Genomic DNA, 19679 nt, shown 5'->3' on the forward strand with positions numbered 1-19679 from the left:
CATATCCCTGCCTGCCTCCCTCGTCTCCTTCTCAAAACCCATTGGAGAAGGAGACGAGGAGAGAGGACGCGAGGAGTATAATTTGAGAGAATACTATAGATGGGTTTGCTGACAACGTCACGAAAACCGTGTGCACGCTTTGATGTGGCAGAAGTCCAGAACGGCCATGTGGGAAATCTTAAGTGGCTCGTTTCAGCTACACAGAACAAAAATATAAACCAACATGCAACAATTTCAAAGATGTTATTGTGTCACAGTTCATATAAGGAAATCAGTCAATTGAAATAAATTAATTAGGCCCCATCTATGGATTTCACATGACTGGGAATGCAGATAGGTATCTGTTGGTCACAGATAGTAAAAAAAAAAGGTAGGGGCAAGGATCAGAAAACCAGTCAGTATCTGGTGTGACCACAATTTGCCTCATGCAGCACAACATCTCCTTCGATAGAGTTTACCAGGCTGTTGATTGTGGCCTGTGGAATGTTGTCCCACTCCTTTTCAACGGCTTTGCGAAGTTGCTGGATATTGGCGGGAACTGGAACACGCTGTTGTACACATTGGTCCAGAGCATCCCAAACATGCTCAATGGGTTACATACTTTATCTGGTGAGTATGCAGGCCATGGAAGAACAGGGACATTTTCAGCTTCCAGGAATTGTGTACAGATCCTTGCAACAACGGGGCCGTGCATTATCATGCTGAAACATGAAGTGATGGCGGCAGATGAACGGCACGACAATGGGCCTCAGGTTCTCGTCACGGTATCTCAAATTGCCATCAATAAAATGCAAGTGTGTTCGTTGTCCGTAGCTTATGTCTGCCCATACCATAACCTCACCTCCACCAGGGGCACTCTGTTCACAACGTTGACATCAGAAAACCGCTCACCCACATGACACCATACACACTGTCTGCCATCTGCCCCATACAGTTGAAACCAGGATTCATCCATGAAGAGCAAACTTCTCCAGCGTGCCAGTGGCCATCGAAGGTGAGAATTTGCAAACTGAAGTCGGTTACGACGCCGAACTGCAGTCAGGTCAAGTCCCTGGTGAGGACGACGAGCACACAGATGAGCTTCCCTGAGACAGTTTCTGACAGCTTGTGCAGAAATTCTTTGGTTGTGCAAACCCACAGATTCATCAGCTGTCCAGGTGGCTGGTCTCAAACCATCCCGCAGGTGAAGAAGCCGGATGTGGAGGTCCTGGCCTGGCATGGGTACACGTGGTCTGTGCTTGTGAGGCCAGTTGGACATACTGCCAAATTCTCTAAAACAAATTTGGAGGCGACTTATGGTAGCAAAAGGAACATTAAATTCTCTGGCAACTGTTATGGTGGACATTCCTGCAGTCAGCCTGTCAATTGCACGCTCCCTCAAAACTTAAGACATCTGTGGCATTATGTTGTGTGACAAAACTGCACATTTTAGAGTGACCTTTTATTGTCCCCAGCACAGGGTGCACCTGTGTAATGCTCATGCTGTTTAATAAGCTTCTGATATGCCACACCTGTCAGTTGGATGGATTATCTTGGCAAAGGTGAAATGCCCACTAACAGGGATGTAAACAAATTTGTGCACAAAATATAGGAGAAATAAGCCTTTTGTGCATATGGAACATTTCTGGGATCTTTTATTTCAGCCTAAGAAACATGAGACCAACATGTACGTCCTTTGTGTGGGTGAGCGGTTTGCTGATGTCAACGTTGTGAACCGAGTGCCCCATGGTGACACTAGGGTTATGGTATGCAGTGGTGTAAAGTACTTAAGTAGAAATACTTTAAAGTACTACATAAGTCCCTTTTTGGAGTATCTTTACTATTTATATTTTGGGCAACTTTTACTTTTACCTCACTACATTCCTAAAGAAAATGTTTTGCTTTTTACTCCCTACATTTTCCATAACACCCAGAAGTACTTGTTACATTTTGAATGCTTAACAGGACAGGAAAATGGTCCAATTCTCGCACTTATCAAGAGAACATCCCTGGTCATCCCTACTGCCTCTGATCTGGCGGACTTACTAAATACAAATTCATCTTTTAGAAATTATGTCTGAGTGTTAGAGTGTGCCCCTGGCTATCCGTACATTTTTAAAATAAGAAAATGGTGCCGCCTGCTTTGCTTAATATAAGGAATTTGAATTGATTCATACTTTTACTTTTGATACTTAAGTATATTTAGACTTGCTTCCATTCAGCCACAAGAGCATTCGTGAGGTTGGGCACTGATGTTGGGTGATTAGGCCTGGCTTGCAGTCGGGTTCCAATTCATCCCAAAGGTGTTCAATGGGGTTGAGGTCATGGCTCTGTGCAGGTCAGTCAAGTTCTTCCACACCGATCTCGACAAACAATTTCTGTATGGACATTGCTTTGTGCACGGGTGCATTGTCATGCTGAAACAGAAAAAGGCCTTACCCAAACTGACTTGCCTAGTTAAATTGAAAAATAAAAAACTGTTGCCACAAAGTTGGAAGCACAGAATCGTCAAGAATGTCATTGTATTCTGTAGCGTTAAGATTTCCCTTCACGAAGGGGCCTAGCCCAAACCATAAAAAACAGCCCCAGACCATTATTCCTCCTCCACCAATCTTTAAAGTTGGCACTATGCATTGGGGAAGGTAGCGTTCTCCTGGCATCCGCCAAACCCAGATTCGTCCGTCAGACTGCCAGATGGTGAAGCGTGATTCATCACACCAGAGAACACATTTCCACTGCTCCAGAGTCCAATGGCAGCAAGCTTTACACCACTCCAGCCAACGCTTGGCATTTTGCATGGTGATGTTAGGCTTGTGTGCGGCTGCTTGGCTTTGGAAACCCATTTCAGGAAGCTCCCAACAAACAGTTATTGTGCTGACGTTGCTTCCAGAGGCAGTTTGGAACTCGGTAGTGAGTGTTTTAACTGAGGACAGATGATTTTTATGTGCTGCGCGCTTCAGCACTCGCCAGTCCCATTCTGTGAGCTTGTGTGGCCTACCACTTCACGGCTGAGCCGTTTTTGCTCCTTAATGTTTCCACTTCACAATAACAGCACTTACAGTTGACAGGGGAAGCTCTAGCAAGGCAGACATTTGACGAACTGACTTGTTGTAAAGGTGGCATACTATGACGGTGCTACATTGAAAGTCACTGTCCCAAGTCCACCTGATCGTGCTGCTGCTCCTCCTGTTTCAACTGTTCTGCCTATGGAACCCTGACCTGTTCACCGGACGTGCTACCTTGTCCCGGACCTGCTGTTTTCGACTCCCTCTCTCTCTACCTCACCTGCTGTCTCTAACTCTGAATGATCGGCTATGAAAAGCCAACTTACATTTACTCCTGAGGTGCTGACCTGGTGCACCCTCTACAACCACTGTGATTATTATTATTTGACCCTGCTGGTCATCTATGAATGTTTGAACATCTTGGCCATGTACTGTTATAATCTCCACCCGGCACAGCCAGAAGAGGGCTGGCCACCCCTCAGAGCCTGGTTCCTCTCTAGGTTTCTTCCTAGGTTCCTGCCTTTCTAGGGAGCTTTTCCTAGCCACCGTGCTTCTACATCTGCATTGCTTGCTGTTTGGGGTTTTAGGCTGGGTTTCTATAGACCACTTTGTGACATCGGCTGATGTAAAAAGGGATTTATAAATACATTTGATTGATTGACTGAGCTCTTCAGTAAGGCCATTATACGGCCAATATTTGTCTATGGAGATTGCATGGCTCTGTGCTTGATTTTATACACCTGTCAGCAACGGGTGTGGCTAAAATAGCCAAATCCACTAATTTGAACAGGTGTCCACATACTTTTGTATATATAATGTATATCCTCCATCTTTTTCAACATTACATAATTCTATGTAAATTATATACTAAATTCAATACTATGGTGTGTCAAAACAAACGTGTATTTGCTTATTTATATATTCATGTGTGTATGAAATATTGGAATAATTGTAGAACTATATCTTAGAGTAATCACAATCAATTTCCATGTAATACAATCCTGTAATTATATTGATTTAAAATGTCTAACATGAAGTAGGGTTGATTTCTAAGGTCATAGAAATGAGTTTACAAACAAAAAGAGGTTTTAGAAAAAGTAAATGGTATCTACTTTTTTAGGCGGACGTAGTCACTGCCTTAGAACATTCGTTTCGCTGTGTATGTGTTTGACTGAACTGCCTCGTATGTTGATCCCGATTGCCTTCTGGAGAACCTGACATTGGAAAATTAGAAGGATAGACCTACCGACAGATCATAGCAAGGTGACATTGTTGTGATCAGGCTCCCTGTGTTTGAGCTCTAAGATTGGACCACGAAGATGACCCAGCCTCGGCCGGACGAGTTCAAGCCACCTCCGGAGTGCCCAGTCTTCGAACCAAGCTGGGAGGAATTTGCCGATCCTTTTGCTTTTATAAATAAGATCCGTCCAATTGCGGAAAAAACTGGCATTTGTAAGGTCCGCCCGCCTCCGGTAAGTGTGGTCGAGTTGCTGAGTGGTTCAACTGAATCTTTAAAACCATTTTAACAACAAGAAGACTGACATCTACCATACACTGGGGGGTTTAAAGGGACATTTTCAAAATGGCGGATTAAGGTTTTTTGCTGATTCTTTTGTGTATCATTCAAATGTTTATTTAGCTAGCTACATAATCTAGCTAGTTTTAATAACATTAGCTAGCTACCTGACCAGCGGAGTGTATTTATGTAGCAACAGGAAACGTTGGTGAAAAATGTATATTTGTACTTAACTGAAAACGAAACAACACCGGCAAGCTAACTAACGTTAACTGATTTGAACGAGTCGTGAGATTTATCTTTCGCTAGCGACTGATCAAACTAGCAATATCTGGCACAATGACCGTCAGCGAAATCTGTCAGTTTAGTGTAAAAAAAAGACAAACTAGCCATCGTTAGTACTACCTAAAACAGCCTTTCAATAAATAAAATGTACATTTACGTAACATTAGCCAGCTACAGACTGGCATGGTCCAGTAACCTTACAGTAGCTAACTGGACTGGCAGGTGGGAATGAATGTCTAGCTAGCTTGCTAAATTGGCTAGTTGTGTCGCCAGGGGAGAAAACAATTTACATTTTTAATAACACGAAAACCTTTGACATTTTTTTACTATGACTGGTAATGCCAGAGCCAAACAGTCGTACGGTTAGTGTTACGAAGACGGGTGATGTTTATTGTTGAATGTTGTTTTTGATGACGTCATTCAGACAAACTTCTATCTTCCCCATAACTAAGGATCACCTGTATTCATTAGTCTTGTTTGGTTTAGCCTAAACTTTAAATTATTTCTCTCAAAATATTTTTTAGCTGTGTTGACCTTTTTGGGAACTGAAATGAAAACCATTAATAACCAAAGAAAGAAGTAATCCATAAGTTAATAATAGACATAACTCATAACGCATACATTATTGGTTAGAACTATCAATCAATATCGAATGGCGTCAAAAATGAGTGTTAATAGCAAAGTAATTGGATAGATGTCTGGAGATATCCTGGTGAAATAGGATGTTCACTCAGTAGGCCCGACAGTTTTTGGGTGTTGTCCTCCATGTTGGCTTTGTGGTAAACCGGAGCTGTTGAGTTCCATCTGGCCATTTTGTTGGTGATGTTAGTTAGGCTAGTGTGTTTTTAAGATAATAAATCAATCGTGTTGTATGCTCTACAATGCTTATTGTAACCCTAAATAACTAATTATATTGAAGGGGGAAAAGTACCTTGCCCTATTTATATGTGAAATTAAAATAATCCCACATGTGTGCAATACCTCCTTTCAAAGAGACTCCATCTACCCAACATAAAGCCAAATGACTTAGGTCCTGCCAATGTAAAGTGTTTTTGTTGATTTTGATGTAACTCCGTGACAACAGTAGACCCGTAGACAGACTCACAGACTTGTAGGCTAAACATCTGTTACTGACAGGTGTTCCATATGGGGCAATGACTGGTTTATTGTAAGATGTCCCCATACTGCTCGGTAGATGTGGTACACTTTGTATAATTTAGTGAACTACGTGTATTTCAGCTAGTAATTTAACTACGTTTTGCAGTAGCTTAGTGGTAGTTGAACTAAATTTAAATCTTGGTACGGTTTTTAGTAGTTAACTTTTTGCAATGTAACGATGTAGCCAACTACTGGAACTACACACTACTTTTTTTTGCTAAAATAAAATCTGGGTGAGGTATGCAATAATTCACTTTCTTTTTCAGCTTCAGATCTGCCCAATTCTCACTTGAAGATATATATATTTTTTTATTGGATAAATTACACGTTCTGTTAACATCTGAGTCCAGAGTGATCTGTCTTGCAATTTGTAGTCTATGACATTTCAAATTGAGATATGATAATTTATCACTAAGTAGTTTGGATGTAGTGAGCTACTTTTTCAAAGTAACTTCAGTTAAGTAAACTATATTTTTCTTATGAGTATATTTAGCGTAGCTTAATTTCTTCCAGTGTGAAGTAATTGGAAGCTTGGTAAACTGTATTTTCAGAGTAGCTTCCCCAACACTGACAATAGGCCATTTTATGATATGTGTCGTATGGAATGCAAATTCTAATAATGATGTTGTTGTATGCTCACAGGGCTGGCAGCCCCCATTTGCATGTAATGTTGACAGACTGCACTTCACTCCTCGGATACAGAGGCTCAATGAACTGGAGGTAAGGAGGTCACTTTGCATTATGTGTAACCAAGGTCTTAGTTTCTATATACAATACCCTTGATGATATGCAGTATGCATCCCTTTGAAACCCAGGCCTATAGAGGGGAATTCAACTGATTGGTCAGGGTCTCGGTCAATGCAATTGTCTAGTTGACGAAGCACTGAAGGTTGCTGTTGTGCCTACCATTATTAATCACCCTTTTCAGAAGCTTTGGTGAAAGGAAGGTCAAAGGTTGCTTGTGCAGGAGTTGGTCAGCAGAAGTCTTGTCTTTTCAGTTCACAAATATTTGTTTGCTGCATCACATTGCTGAGTCAGGAGACTGATTATCACCTATGTGATTTTCTACATTTCAATTCCTACAGTGACTGTTAGATATCACCTAGTGTATGTTCCCCTTTCCTAGGCACAGACCAGAGTCAAGCTTAACTTCTTGGACAAGATCGCAAAGTTCTGGGAGTTGCAAGGGTGTTCTCTGAAGATTCCTCATGTGGAAAGGAAGATATTGGACCTTTATCAACTCAACAAGGTTGGGTGTTTTAGTATTGTTTCAAACTACTATGCAGTTATTCCATCTTAAATAGTATTTAACAGCATCCACTGACTATAATTAACTTCGACACATTTTATTTCAGAATGTTGCAGATGAGGGTGGATTTGATATTGTGTGTCGCGACAGACGATGGACGGCGATTGCACTTAAGATGGGCTTTGCTCCAGGCAAGGCTGTGGGTTCTCACCTACGGTCACACTATGAGAGAATCCTCTACCCCTACAACCTCTTCCAGAGTGGAGCTAACCTCCTGGTAAGTTGGACAAATGCCCTAACACTCATGGTTAATCTGTCTGTGTCTGTTCACATTGTACTCAGGGCTTTATGCACTAGCTAATGCTGTGTTAAGCGCTTGGCTGGCTCATCTGTAGGCAAGTTAAGCACTGTTCAACCATAGTTCTACTTCTGTTATTGTGGAAGTACTGTATGTTTGTCTAATGTGAGGATCATTTTCAATATTGAATAAATGGATTGAAAACTGCAGAGAAAGCGTACTGAGTCAATATAGATTGGGTCTTTGTTGTTAACTTTGCAAGCTCTCTCTTGCTTTAGGCACCAGAGCTTGCTTCCAAGCTGATGCGTTTAGTGTCTGCCCCTGAACTTGACACGGTATGGCTGCCTCATGGTTATCTAAGAATAAAAAAAAATGGCACGTCTATGGTGGTTATGGCATAGTCTGGAGTTTTTGTTACACAGAAATGTTAGACCATTCTTTGTTTCAAATGGTCTCATTGTGCTTTGTCTGTGCACCGATGACATAGTCTGGTGTCCTTGCTGCCATAGACGTGTGCCATGTCTATTGTTTTGTTTGTATGTTTCTTCTACATTTGTAATGGATTAACTGCATGTATTGTATAACATTACATTGTATATGATATCACTAATGTTCCTATCCTGCCTATGCCTGCAGTTTGTCCAGAAGCCAACCCTGCCACTTGACACGAGTGACAAGGAGTACAAACCCCATGACCTGGCCGAGAGGCAGCAGTTTGTCCAGCCAGCCGAGTCCTGCTGCAACAGCGCCCGCAGAGCAAAGCGGATGAGAGCTGAGGTGGATGCTCTTGTCGAACAGAGCCTCACACACTTGTCAGAAGAACTCCTCATAAACCCAGTAATTCAGATTGCAGAAACTACCCTGTAACCAACTATCTTACTCTATCTCCTTCAAATCCTTAAGTCACAAAATGGAGTGTAATTAGCTTAAAGCCTTGTGTGTTATCTTAATTATTCATGAAAGCATTGGCACATCACTGTTCTCTATTGCATATCAACTTTGTAACATCATTAGTGGTAGTTACAATAGTTAACTAGAACTCTATTTCCACCCACAGTCCGGTTGTGTGAAGACCGAACCAGGAACGGAACCCTGTGAGAACAGACCAAATCTGAGGAGGAGGATGGGCTCCTTTGTTGCCAAGCCCGAGCCAGGTCAGTACCAACAAGGCTTTACTTTAACCACAGAAGAGTTAACACAATATTTGTGATCCGTGCCAATATCCATATACTTGTATTATTATTATTTGACCATGCTGGTCATTTATGAACATTTGAACATCTTGGCCATGTTCTGTTATAATCTCCACCCGGCACAGCCAGAAGAGGACTGGCCACCCCTCATAGCCTGGTTCCTCTCTAGGTTTCTTCCTAGGTTTTGGCCTTTCTAGGGAGTTTTTCCTAGCCACCGTACTTCTACACCTGCATTGCTTGCTGTTTGGGGTTTTAGGCTGGGTTTCTGTACAGCACTTTGAGATATCAGCTGATGTAAGAAGGGCTATATAAATAGATTTGATTTGACTTGTATAGCATTTAGAATCAAGCCATATATATTAATATGTACTCTAGTGTGAATTTTGGAACGTAGTGTGTGATATTCAGGCCAGGGCGTAAGATGCACCATGGGTAATTCATGAGTTAAATCATCTGGTGTTCCTCATTATGCTCATCATAAGTCATTTTTCTTTGCAGAAAAAGAAATTCCCATTCTAGTGAAACAAGAACCTATCGAGCCGGTGAGCGAGGCAGATGAAAACAAGTCTCGATATAAGAAAAAACCCAGTCTTGATGTCCCACCTCCTGCAGTGAGTGTAGTAAGTGTGGATTTTTTTTATCCATTCTTTGGATGAGAGAATACTCTAAATGGATTATCAACATTATTGCACCAGAACAGGTTTTATACATTGTTGTGCAGCATATAGGAGGTTTTAACAAAAGTTGAATTGTAGATCCTTTGGTTATTCCACTTCAAGAATGTGTCATGTCTTTTATAGATGGTTCTGTTATTATTATATACTTCATTAGTTGTGTATTAACTGGAGTGAAGAGAATGCTTCTCTCAGGAACAACTGGAACAAAGCCCTTCTTCCCTCCGTTCTGTAGGTGGACCTGTATATTTGTCTGGTGTGTGGCAGCGGGAGTGACGAGGATCGTCTTCTGCTGTGTGATGGCTGTGATGACAGTTACCACACCTTCTGTCTCATACCCCCTCTAAACGACGTCCCCAAAGGAGACTGGAGGTGCCCCAAGTGCCTGGCTCAAGTGAGTAGTGATGTCTGTCCACCTCATCACACCAATAACCACATTTACACTTCAGTCAATCTGTACTGGCTTCTGTGAGTGTATGATATGAATGTGTTCAGCTCTGTTATGTATACAGAATACCTTTGTTTGTCTGTGAAAAGAAAATTGTTATTACGGTGTGCTTTCTACCCCTTGTTTATTTTGAATAGGAGTGCAGCAAACCTCAGGAGGCATTTGGTTTTGAGCAGGCATACAGGGACTACTCTTTGCGGGCTTTTGGTGAAATGGCAGACTCCTTCAAATCTGATTACTTCAACATGCCAGTTCATGTAAGTAGAAAATGTCTAATCATCAAGGAAGTTCTAAGAATTTTGACCTGTTGTAATTTATTCACAACTGTCATAAATGGAATATGAAATAGCATTTTTAATATTTAATCAGGGGTGGATTGGACATCTGGCATTTTGGGCAAATGCCAGATGGGCCTGTAACCTCAGTTTTTTTTTTCTTTACAAAATGATCATTATTTGGCTAATAATGGGGGGCCTCGAAGAATATTTTTTTTTCCCAGTGTGGGGGGGGTGGGCCGGTATTAGAAATGCCAGGACCGATTTCTAGTCTTAGTCCGCATTTCATTGTGCATTTGTTTCAGATGGTTCCCACAGAGTTGGTGGAAAAAGAGTTCTGGCGCTTGGTGAGCACCATCGAGGAGGACGTCACAGTGGAGTATGGAGCAGATATAGCCTCCAAGGAGTTTGGGAGCGGATTCCCCATCAGGAATGGAAGATTTAAGGTTTCAGAAAAGGATGAGGTAGGCACCTGTATTCAAATGAATGACTAACCAAACCAATATAGTATATCACACAGTAGACTCAGGATAAAATGGCTAAACTTTTCGTTCAATGTCATGGCTTGTCAATGTACCATTGTATCGGAATAAAAATATATATATATATATTTTTTTTTTTAAATGCTCAAAATGCTTTCTTTCCCATGATGTCTTGCAGATGTACCTGAAGTGTGGCTGGAATCTGAACAACATGGCGATGATGGACCCGTCAGTGTTGACTCATGTCACAGCAGACATCTGTGGGATGACTCTACCTTGGCTCTATGTAGGCATGTGCTTTTCCTCCTTCTGCTGGCACATCGAGGACCACTGGAGCTACTCCATCAACTACCTGCACTGGTACTGTTTGTTTAGGGATGTTGACATATAAAAAATAATGTAGTTGCATACAATCATAAAGTGCCATTTTGCTTATGATCATTGCTATTTTGCTTTCCACATTTTATGTATGGAGTCAAGACAACATTTTCAAGTTTAGAATTTCACTTTAAATGCTTTGTTTGCATGATGTTCCTGAATCAAGCTCTGTATTTGTTTTTGAAAGGGGGGAGCCGAAGACATGGTATGGAGCACCTGGCTTTGCTGCAGAACAGCTTGAGGCTGTGATGAAGAAACTGGCTCCCGAGCTGTTTCAGATTCAGCCTGACCTCCTCCACCAGCTGGTCACCATTATGAACCCCAACACCCTCATGTCTCACGGGGTCCCTGTAAGTTTCTGTGTAACTAGACTTACAACCATGTATTTCCAAAGAATAGTATATAAATCCACTAACAGATACATATTTTCTGTGTCCCCAGATTTACAGAACAAATCAGTGTGCTGGTGAGTTTGTCATCACCTTCCCCAGAGCTTATCACAGTGGTTTCAACCAGGGTTTCAACTTCGCTGAGGCTGTAAACTTCTGCACTGTGGACTGGGTAAGATACTTATTGGCTTCAAGAGGATAGACCTGAAAATTTTCTCTTCCTTTACCTGAGCTCCTCATTGCCATTATTTTGGAGGGGTAGTTTATGTGAAGTGGACTGTTTAGTAATAGTCTCTCTTTGGTTAATCTCAGATGGCATTAGGCCGCCAGTGCGTTGACCACTACAGACTGCTGCATCGGTACTGTGTTTTCTCGCACGACGAGATGATCTGCCAGATGGCCTCCAAGGCCAACAGTCTGGACGTTGTCCTGGCATCGGCTGTCCAGAAAGATATGAAGGATATGATCAGAGAGGAGCAGGACCTACGAGATAAAGTCCGCAAGATGGTAAGGCGCCCCCACAACAGACAGAATTATACTGTTGAAGTCGGAAGTTTTCATACACTTAGGTTGGAGTCATTAAAACTTGTTTTTCAACCACTCCACAAATTTCTTGTTAACTTCTATGGCCTAAGTGGGACGCTAGAGTCCCACCTGCGGGACACAGCCAGTGAAAAATCAGGGCGGTAAATTCAAAACAACAGAATCTCATAATTCAAATTTCTCAAACACACAAGTATTTTACACCATTTTAAAGATACACTTGTCCTTAACATCTATGGGACCGGCGGGACGAATTCGTCCCACCTACGTAACAGCCAGTTGAATCCTGTGGCGCGATTTTTAAAACGTTTGAAATACTATTACTTCAATTTCTCAAACATATGACTATTTTACAGCTATTTAAAGACAAGACTCTCGTTAATCTAACCACACTGTCCGATTTCAAAAAGGCTTTACAACGAAAGCAAAACATTAGATTATGTCAGGAGAGTGCCCAGCCAGAAATAATCAGACACCCATTTTTCAAGCTAGCATATAATGTCACAAAAACCCAAACCACAGCTAAATGCAGCACTAACCTTTTATGATCTTCATCAGATGACACACCTAGGACATTATGTTATACAATACATGCATGTCTGTTCAATCAAGTTCATATTTATATCAAAAACCAGCTTTTTACATTAGCATGTGACGTTCAGAAAAAGCATACCCCCCGCAAACTTCCGGGGAATTTACTAACAATTTGCTAAATTACTCACGATAAACGTTCACAAAAAGCATAACAATTATTTTAAGAATTATAGATACATTACTCCTCTATGCACTCGATATGTCCGATTTTAAAATAGCTTTTCGGATGAAGCACATTTTGCAATATTCTAAGTACATAGCCCAGCCATCACGGGCTAGCTATTTAGACACCCACCCAGTTTAGCCTTCACCAAAATCACATTTCCTTTAAGAAAAATGGTCTTACCGTTCCTGTTCTTCGTCAGAATGCACTCCCAGGACTTCTACTTCAATAACAAATGTAGGTTTGGTCCCAAATAATCCATCGTTATATCCAAACAGCGGCGTTTTGTTCGTGCGTTCTAGACACTATCAGAATGGTAAATCACGGTCATGCGCATGGCGCAGAACGTGACAAAAAAATTCTAAATATTCCATTACCGTACTTCGAAGCATGTCAACCGCTGTTTAAAATCAATTTTTATGCAATTTATCTCGTAGAAAAGCGATAATATTCCGACCGGGAATCTGCAATTAGCTAAACAGCCGAAGGAAAATACTGCACGGCGTCGAATCGCGCACGCGCCTAATTCTATTGTCCTCTGATGGGACACTTGGAAAAGGGGATTCTGTGTTTCAGCCTGAGGCTGCCTCGTCATCGTTCAGGTTTTTCCCGGGTTCTGAGAGCCTATTGGAGCCCTAGGAATTGTCACGTTACAGCTAAGATCCTGACTCTTCAATAAACAGAAGCAAGAACAACAACACCTTGTCAGACAGGGTACTTCCTGCATGAAACCTTCTCAGGTTTTTGCCAGCCATAGGAGTTCTGTTATACTCACAGACACCATTCAAACAGTTTTAGAAACTTTAGGGTGTTTTCTATCCAAACCTGAACAATAATATGCATATTCTAGCTTCTGAGTTGGTGTAGGAGGCAGTTAAAAATGGGCACACATTTTTTCCAAAATTCTCAATACTGCCCCCTAGCCCGTAGAGGTTAATCCAACCACATTGTCCGATTTCAAAAAGGCTTTACGGCTAAAGCATAAAGTTAGATTATGTTAGGACAGTGCCAACACAAGAAAAACCACACAGCCATTTTCCAAGCAGGAGAGGGGTCACAAAAAACAGAAATACAGCTAAAATTAAGCACTAATCTTTGACCATCTTCATCAGATGACACTCCTAGGACTCAATGTTACACAATACATGTATGTTTTGTTCGATAAAGTTCATATTTATATAAAAAAAAAAAATAATTACATTGGCGCGTGATGTTCAGAAAATATTTTGCCTCAAACTGCCGGTGAATCAGCACAACAATTTACAAAAATACTCATCATAAACGTTGATAAAATATTAAACTGTTATTCAAAGAATTCTAGCTAAACATCTTTTTAATGCAACCGCTGTGACAGATTTCAAAAAAGCTTCACGGGGAAAGCACACTTTGCAAAAATCTGAGTACGGCGCTCAGAAAAATACATCAGGCAATACAGATACCCGCCATTTGAGTCATCTAAAAGCATAAATAGCATTTATAAATATTCACTTACCTTTGATCTTCATCAAAAGGCACTTCCAGGAATCCCAGGTCCACAATAAATGTTGTTTTGTTCGATAAAGACCATAATTTATGTCCAAATACCTCCTTGTTGATTGCGTGTTCAGTAAGCTACTTCAAATGTAGGAAGCGCGCCGAAAATTTCACGACAAAGTTTAAAAAAAAAATAGAAACATGTCAAACGTTGTATAGCATCAGTCTTTAGGGCCTTTTTAACATAAAACTTCAATATTCTAACCGGACGATTCCAATGTCTTGAAAAACGTTATGGAACACAGCTACCTCATCACGTGAATGCGCGCCAAGGAACTCATGTCATTTTCTGAGTCACCAACTTCCCGGCCTTCTTGTTCGCTCTCTGTTCACTGCAAAATCCTGAAACAAGGTTCTAAAGACTGTTGACATCTAGTGGAAGCCTTAGGAAGTGCAAAATGAACCCTAAGTCACTGTGTTAGATAGGCAATGACTTGATAAGACTACAAGCATCAGATTTCCAACTTCCTGGTTGGATTTTTCTCAGGTTTTTGCCTGCCATATGAGTTCTGTTATACTCACAGACATCATTCGAACAGTTTTAGAAATTTCAGTGTTTTCTATCCAAATCTACTAATAATATGCAAATATTTGACTCTGGGCCCGAGTATTAGGCAGTTTACTCTGGGCACGCTTTTCATCCGAAATCGAAAATACTGCCCCCGATACTTTAAAAAGTTAACAAACTATAGTTTTGGCAAGTCGGTTAGGACATTTACTTTGTCCATGACACAAGTCATTTTGCCAACAATTGTTTAGACAGATTATTTCACTTATAATTCACTGTATCACAATTCAGAACACTAAATTGACTATACCTTTAAACAGAACGGAAAATTCCAGAAAATGATGTCATGGCTTTAGAAGCTTCTGATAGGCTAATTGACATCATTTGAGTCAATTGGCGGTGTACTTGTGGATGTATTTCAAGGCCTACCTTCAAACTCAGTGCCTCTTTGCTTGACATCATGGGAAAATCAAAAGAAATCAGCCAAAACCTCAAAAACAATTGTAGACCTCCACAAGTCTGGTTCATCCTTGGGAGCAATTTCCAAACGCCTGAAGGTACCACGTTCATCTGTACAAACAATAGTACGCAAGTATAAACGTCATGGGACCATGCAGCCGTCATATACCGCTCAAGAAGGAGACGTGTTCTGTCTCCTAGAGATGAAGGTACTTTGGTGCGAAAAGTGCAAATCAATCCCAGAACAACAGCAAAGGACCTTGTGAAGATGCTGGAGGAAACGGTTACAAAAGTATCTATATCCACAGTAAAATGAGTCCTATATCGACATAACCTGAAAGGCCACTCAGCAAGGAAGAAGCCACTGCTCCAAAACCGCCATAAAAAAGCCAGACTACGGTTTGCAACTGCACATGGGAACAAAGATCGTACTTTTTGGAGAAATGTCCTCTGGTCTGATGAAACAAAAATAACACTTTTTGGCCATAATGAACATCATTATGTTTGGAGGAAAAGGTGGAGGCTTGCAAGCTGAAGAACACCATCCCATCCGTGAAGCACGGGAGTGGCAGCTTCATGTTGTGGGGATGCTTTGCTGCAGGAGGGACTGGTGCACTTCACAAAATAGATGGCACCATGAGGAAGGAAAATTACGTGGATATATTGAAGCAACATCAAGACATCAGTCAGGAAGTTAAAGCTTGGTCGCAAAGGGGTCTTCCAAATGGACAATGACCCCAAGCATACTTCCAAAGTTGTGGCAAATTGGCTTAAGGACAACAAAGTCAAGGTATTGGAATGGGCATCACAAAGCCCTGACCTCAATCCTATAGAGAATTTGTGGGCACAACTGAAAAAGCATGTGCTAGCAAGGAGGCCTACAAACCTGACTCAGTTATACCAGCTCTGTCAGGAGGAATGGGCCAAAATTCACCCAACTTATTGTGGAAGGCAACCTGAAACGTTTGACCCAAGTTAAAGAATTTAAAGGCAATGCTACCAAATACTAATTGAGTGTATGTTAACTTCTGACCCACTGGGAATGAGATGAAAGAAATAAAAGCTGAAAGAAATCATTCTCTACTATTATTCTGATATTTCACATTCTTAAAATAAAGTGGTGATCCTAACTGACCTAAGACAGGGAATTTTGACTAGGATTAAATGTCAGGAATTGTAAAACTGAGTTTAAATGTATTTGGTTAAGGTGTATGTAAACTTCCGACTTCAACTGTATATCAAAATACATTTGACTTTTCTCTAAGTCAGTCTCAAAAAGAAGACATTCTTAGAGGAATATGTCATTGCTTTATATTTGTATTTTCCAGATCACAATATATTGACGTTAGTAGGCAGAGGAATCAGACCTAAACAGTAGAACACTTTTGATGTATGAATATCAAACACTAATGGGACATTGTTGACTCCAGTTAAGGAGAACTGTCTGTAAATGCGTACATCAATACAGTCTCTCTGGGATCTCCATTTATAACATGGTTGTGTTTTTGTATTTCTCCCGAAGGGGGTGAAGCATTGCGAGCAGGCGGAATACAATCTCCTGCAGGATGACGAGCGGCAGTGTGCCAAGTGTAGGACCACATGTTACCTGTCTGCCATCACCTGCCCCTGCAGCCCTGGCCGGCTGGTCTGTCTCCACCACATCCAGGACCTCTGCTCCTGCCCCCTCACCAACTACACACTGAAGTGAGTCATGTCCTCAGTCCTGTCCACCGATATACCGTCTATGCCATCTACAGATGTCAGATCTTTACTTGATCACTCTTTTGTTGCGGATTATTTTCCTGCTGCATTGGGAAATTCAAATGAACCTCGTGATTGGCAAAAAATGAGCAGTTCACGTTCTCTCCATGCGGGGGCAGTCAAATCATTGGGATCAGGGCTCGCTGTCTTAAAATAATGTCCTTTCTCGCTCCCTTAAATGCTATAGGCCTAAGTCCTATTACTGCAACATTCAAATCTGCAAACATTTATCTGAAATGCAGCCATACACATCAACTGTCATTTTATATAGCTTAATAACAAGATAGATATTGGTCTCCGCTAGGCTATGACATACACTAGACAATTGTATTAAGATTACGAATGAAATTGAGTTCAATTCATACAAAGTATCAGAAATTGCCACAAATTAGCAATGATAAACAGGGAAATATTTTATTTATATTGTACAGAATGTGTGTCAAATAGATCACCCTTAGTCTGTTCAAAAGCATGTTGCCTGCCTTCCAGCCTTTTGGACGACTAGCATTGTTAGGGCGGCGACATGAGCATCTCGTCATTATTTACAGATCCGACTAAGGTAACACTGGCATCTTAGAGAGAGGTAATGATGGTTGCAATTGAGATCAGCTGTGTGGGTGAATTTAGCACAGATGTCTCATTAAACCATCAGTTGGCGATAATCTAGCGACATCAATTGGTTGCAATAGGCCCCTTGTTATTTGTAGGCAACATTTAGCCTACCAATAAGTCACATAATGAAAAGGTGAGATAACCGATAATCTACTTTTTGTTTCCCTGGCTAAATTGATGAGCTGATTTGGGCCATCAGTTGATTGACAGACGTAGGCCTACTGTAGAATGATACTTTCCTCCAGTGTTAATGCTCGCCCACGTTTTATAGTTAGGCTATGTATAATTTGCAGAGGTGGGTAGAGTACTGAAAATCTGTACTTAAGTAAAAGTACTGTTACTTAGATTTGTAATTTACTCAAGTAAATTTAGCCGCCTTAAACTACTCAAGTAAGAGTAAAAAAGTATCCGGTCAGAGAACTACTAGTTACAAATTGAGTTTGGTAAAAGATTTTTACAGCTTATGGTAAATTGTGACTGCAAAAAAAAAGGACAACAACTTGGTGCAATTGATTTGACATTCATTTATGAAAGCCTGCCAGCACCATCTTGCAGAAGTCCCCCAGCACAGGTATGTCAGTGAAGACTGACATCAAACAAAGTCCGTAGGCTATAAAGTTTAAATTACGGTCATTCAATGTTGACTTAATATCTATCAATGTGTACAATTTCTTAAAGGTATATGGTACTCGAGACATTGGAATACTTTTACATTTTCAATTGCATTAATGAAAATGTACTATCATGTCAAGTATATGTGATGGTGAATGCATACTAAAGATTTACACCAAGTGGGATGTTTAATTTTTCACTCAATGAACAGGTAAGTCAAACAACAATATTGCAATGTCATTATCAATCATATTACTAGTATGCAAATCAGACATATTTCACCATGGAATTAAATTGATACGTTTTTATTAAATTTTTTGGCATTTTAGCTAACCCTTTTCCAAACCCTAATCTACTCCTTTTAACCTGCTACAAAAAGTCAATTTTGGACAAGCTGTGTCCCTTCCAGACAACCGGAATTACCCTCCACCCTCCTTTTCAGAACCTCTCCTTTCCACATTGAAGGGGATTTTATTTTCTTGGCTTGCCCATTCTCCACCCCATCAGTTGGGCTGCTACAAGCTGTAAATAGAAATACATTTTTCTAGTAAATGGCACAAAAAACTTACAGAGATGATACGCTGAGGTGCTTATAGACCTTGTCATAGACCTTATAAACCTTGTCATAAAAACAATGACATTTAGACACACACACACACACACACACACACAGAGTGGGAGAGAGCAATGCGTGGGAGGATGCTGCGGTGGACTGACCCTGTTGATATAGGTAATATTAGCTAGCTACATGGTTGACACAGCAGCTAGCTTAACCAGTTTATCTAGTTGCAACCGAATGTGAAAGCTAGTAAACTATTGCCACACACATCTGATTCATCTGTTCACTCTTTATGCTAATGACAAGGTGGCTAGTTAGCCAACAAGAAAACATATGTGGAGCTAAAAATAGACCAATTTTTTCAGATTCTGGGTTAGCCAAAACTAGCTAACTAGTTAGCTACCTAGTTATTTGATTTGCACTTGTCCTCAAAACACAATTTCAAGAGCAGAATTATATCTTAGAAATACTTATCTTACTCCAGAAATATACAGTGTACAAAACATTAAGAACACCTTCCTAATATCTACAAAGTGTCAAAAGTGGCCCATTTTGACTCTAATGCTTCTCACAGTGGTGTCAAGTTGGCTTGATGTCCTTTGGGTGGTGGACCATTCTTGATACACACGGGAAACTGTTGAGCATGGAAAAACCCAGCAGCGTTACAGTTCTTGACACAAAACGGAGTGCCTGGCATCTACTACCATACCCCGTTCAAAGGCACTTAAATATTTTGTCCTTTAACTCTTTAGACCCCAATATAATTCTGCTGTAGATTACTGATCATTTAAGATAGAAGCTAATTTTCTCACATTTGAAACAGACATAGCAAAAAACAAATGACAATTTAACTTTGTTTTAAAGGGCACAACCTCTTCTTTAATATGACGCCACATTAATTTTAACAAAGCAAATTTGAGAACAAGGCTACCTAAATTCTATCAGCATATTGATTGCACCATGCGCGGGGGTAATACACTCGACCACTGCTACTCTAACTTCCGCG

At 40.8% G+C, this 19679-nt stretch overlaps 1 protein-coding gene across 2 annotated transcripts in view; it reads left to right on the forward strand.

Annotated features, from left to right (window-relative positions):
• The first annotated feature begins 4123 nt into the window (after positions 1-4123).
• The window catches only part of LOC115165692 (lysine-specific demethylase 5B-B), a 32044-nt gene continuing 16488 nt past the window's right edge, over positions 4124-19679 (forward strand). Inside the window, exons 1-16 of one of the 2 annotated variants that reach the window (XM_029718980.1) lie at positions 4124-4456; positions 6586-6663; positions 7070-7192; positions 7299-7469; positions 7769-7825; positions 8127-8327; positions 8548-8644; positions 9182-9303; positions 9593-9751; positions 9943-10062; positions 10386-10544; positions 10741-10922; positions 11128-11290; positions 11382-11501; positions 11642-11836; positions 16652-16833. In XM_029718980.1, coding sequence (XP_029574840.1) covers positions 4304-4456; positions 6586-6663; positions 7070-7192; positions 7299-7469; positions 7769-7825; positions 8127-8327; positions 8548-8644; positions 9182-9303; positions 9593-9751; positions 9943-10062; positions 10386-10544; positions 10741-10922; positions 11128-11290; positions 11382-11501; positions 11642-11836; positions 16652-16833 — 2282 coding nt within the window. In that variant the 5' untranslated portion in view covers positions 4124-4303. The remainder of the gene's footprint in view (positions 4457-6585; positions 6664-7069; positions 7193-7298; positions 7470-7768; positions 7826-8126; positions 8328-8547; positions 8645-9181; positions 9304-9592; positions 9752-9942; positions 10063-10385; positions 10545-10740; positions 10923-11127; positions 11291-11381; positions 11502-11641; positions 11837-16651; positions 16834-19679) is intronic. The other variant, XM_029718981.1, reaches the window with a different exon arrangement.

Source organism: Salmo trutta, chromosome 28 (genome assembly GCF_901001165.1).
Source record: "Salmo trutta chromosome 28, fSalTru1.1, whole genome shotgun sequence".
NCBI lineage: Eukaryota > Metazoa > Chordata > Actinopteri > Salmoniformes > Salmonidae > Salmo > Salmo trutta.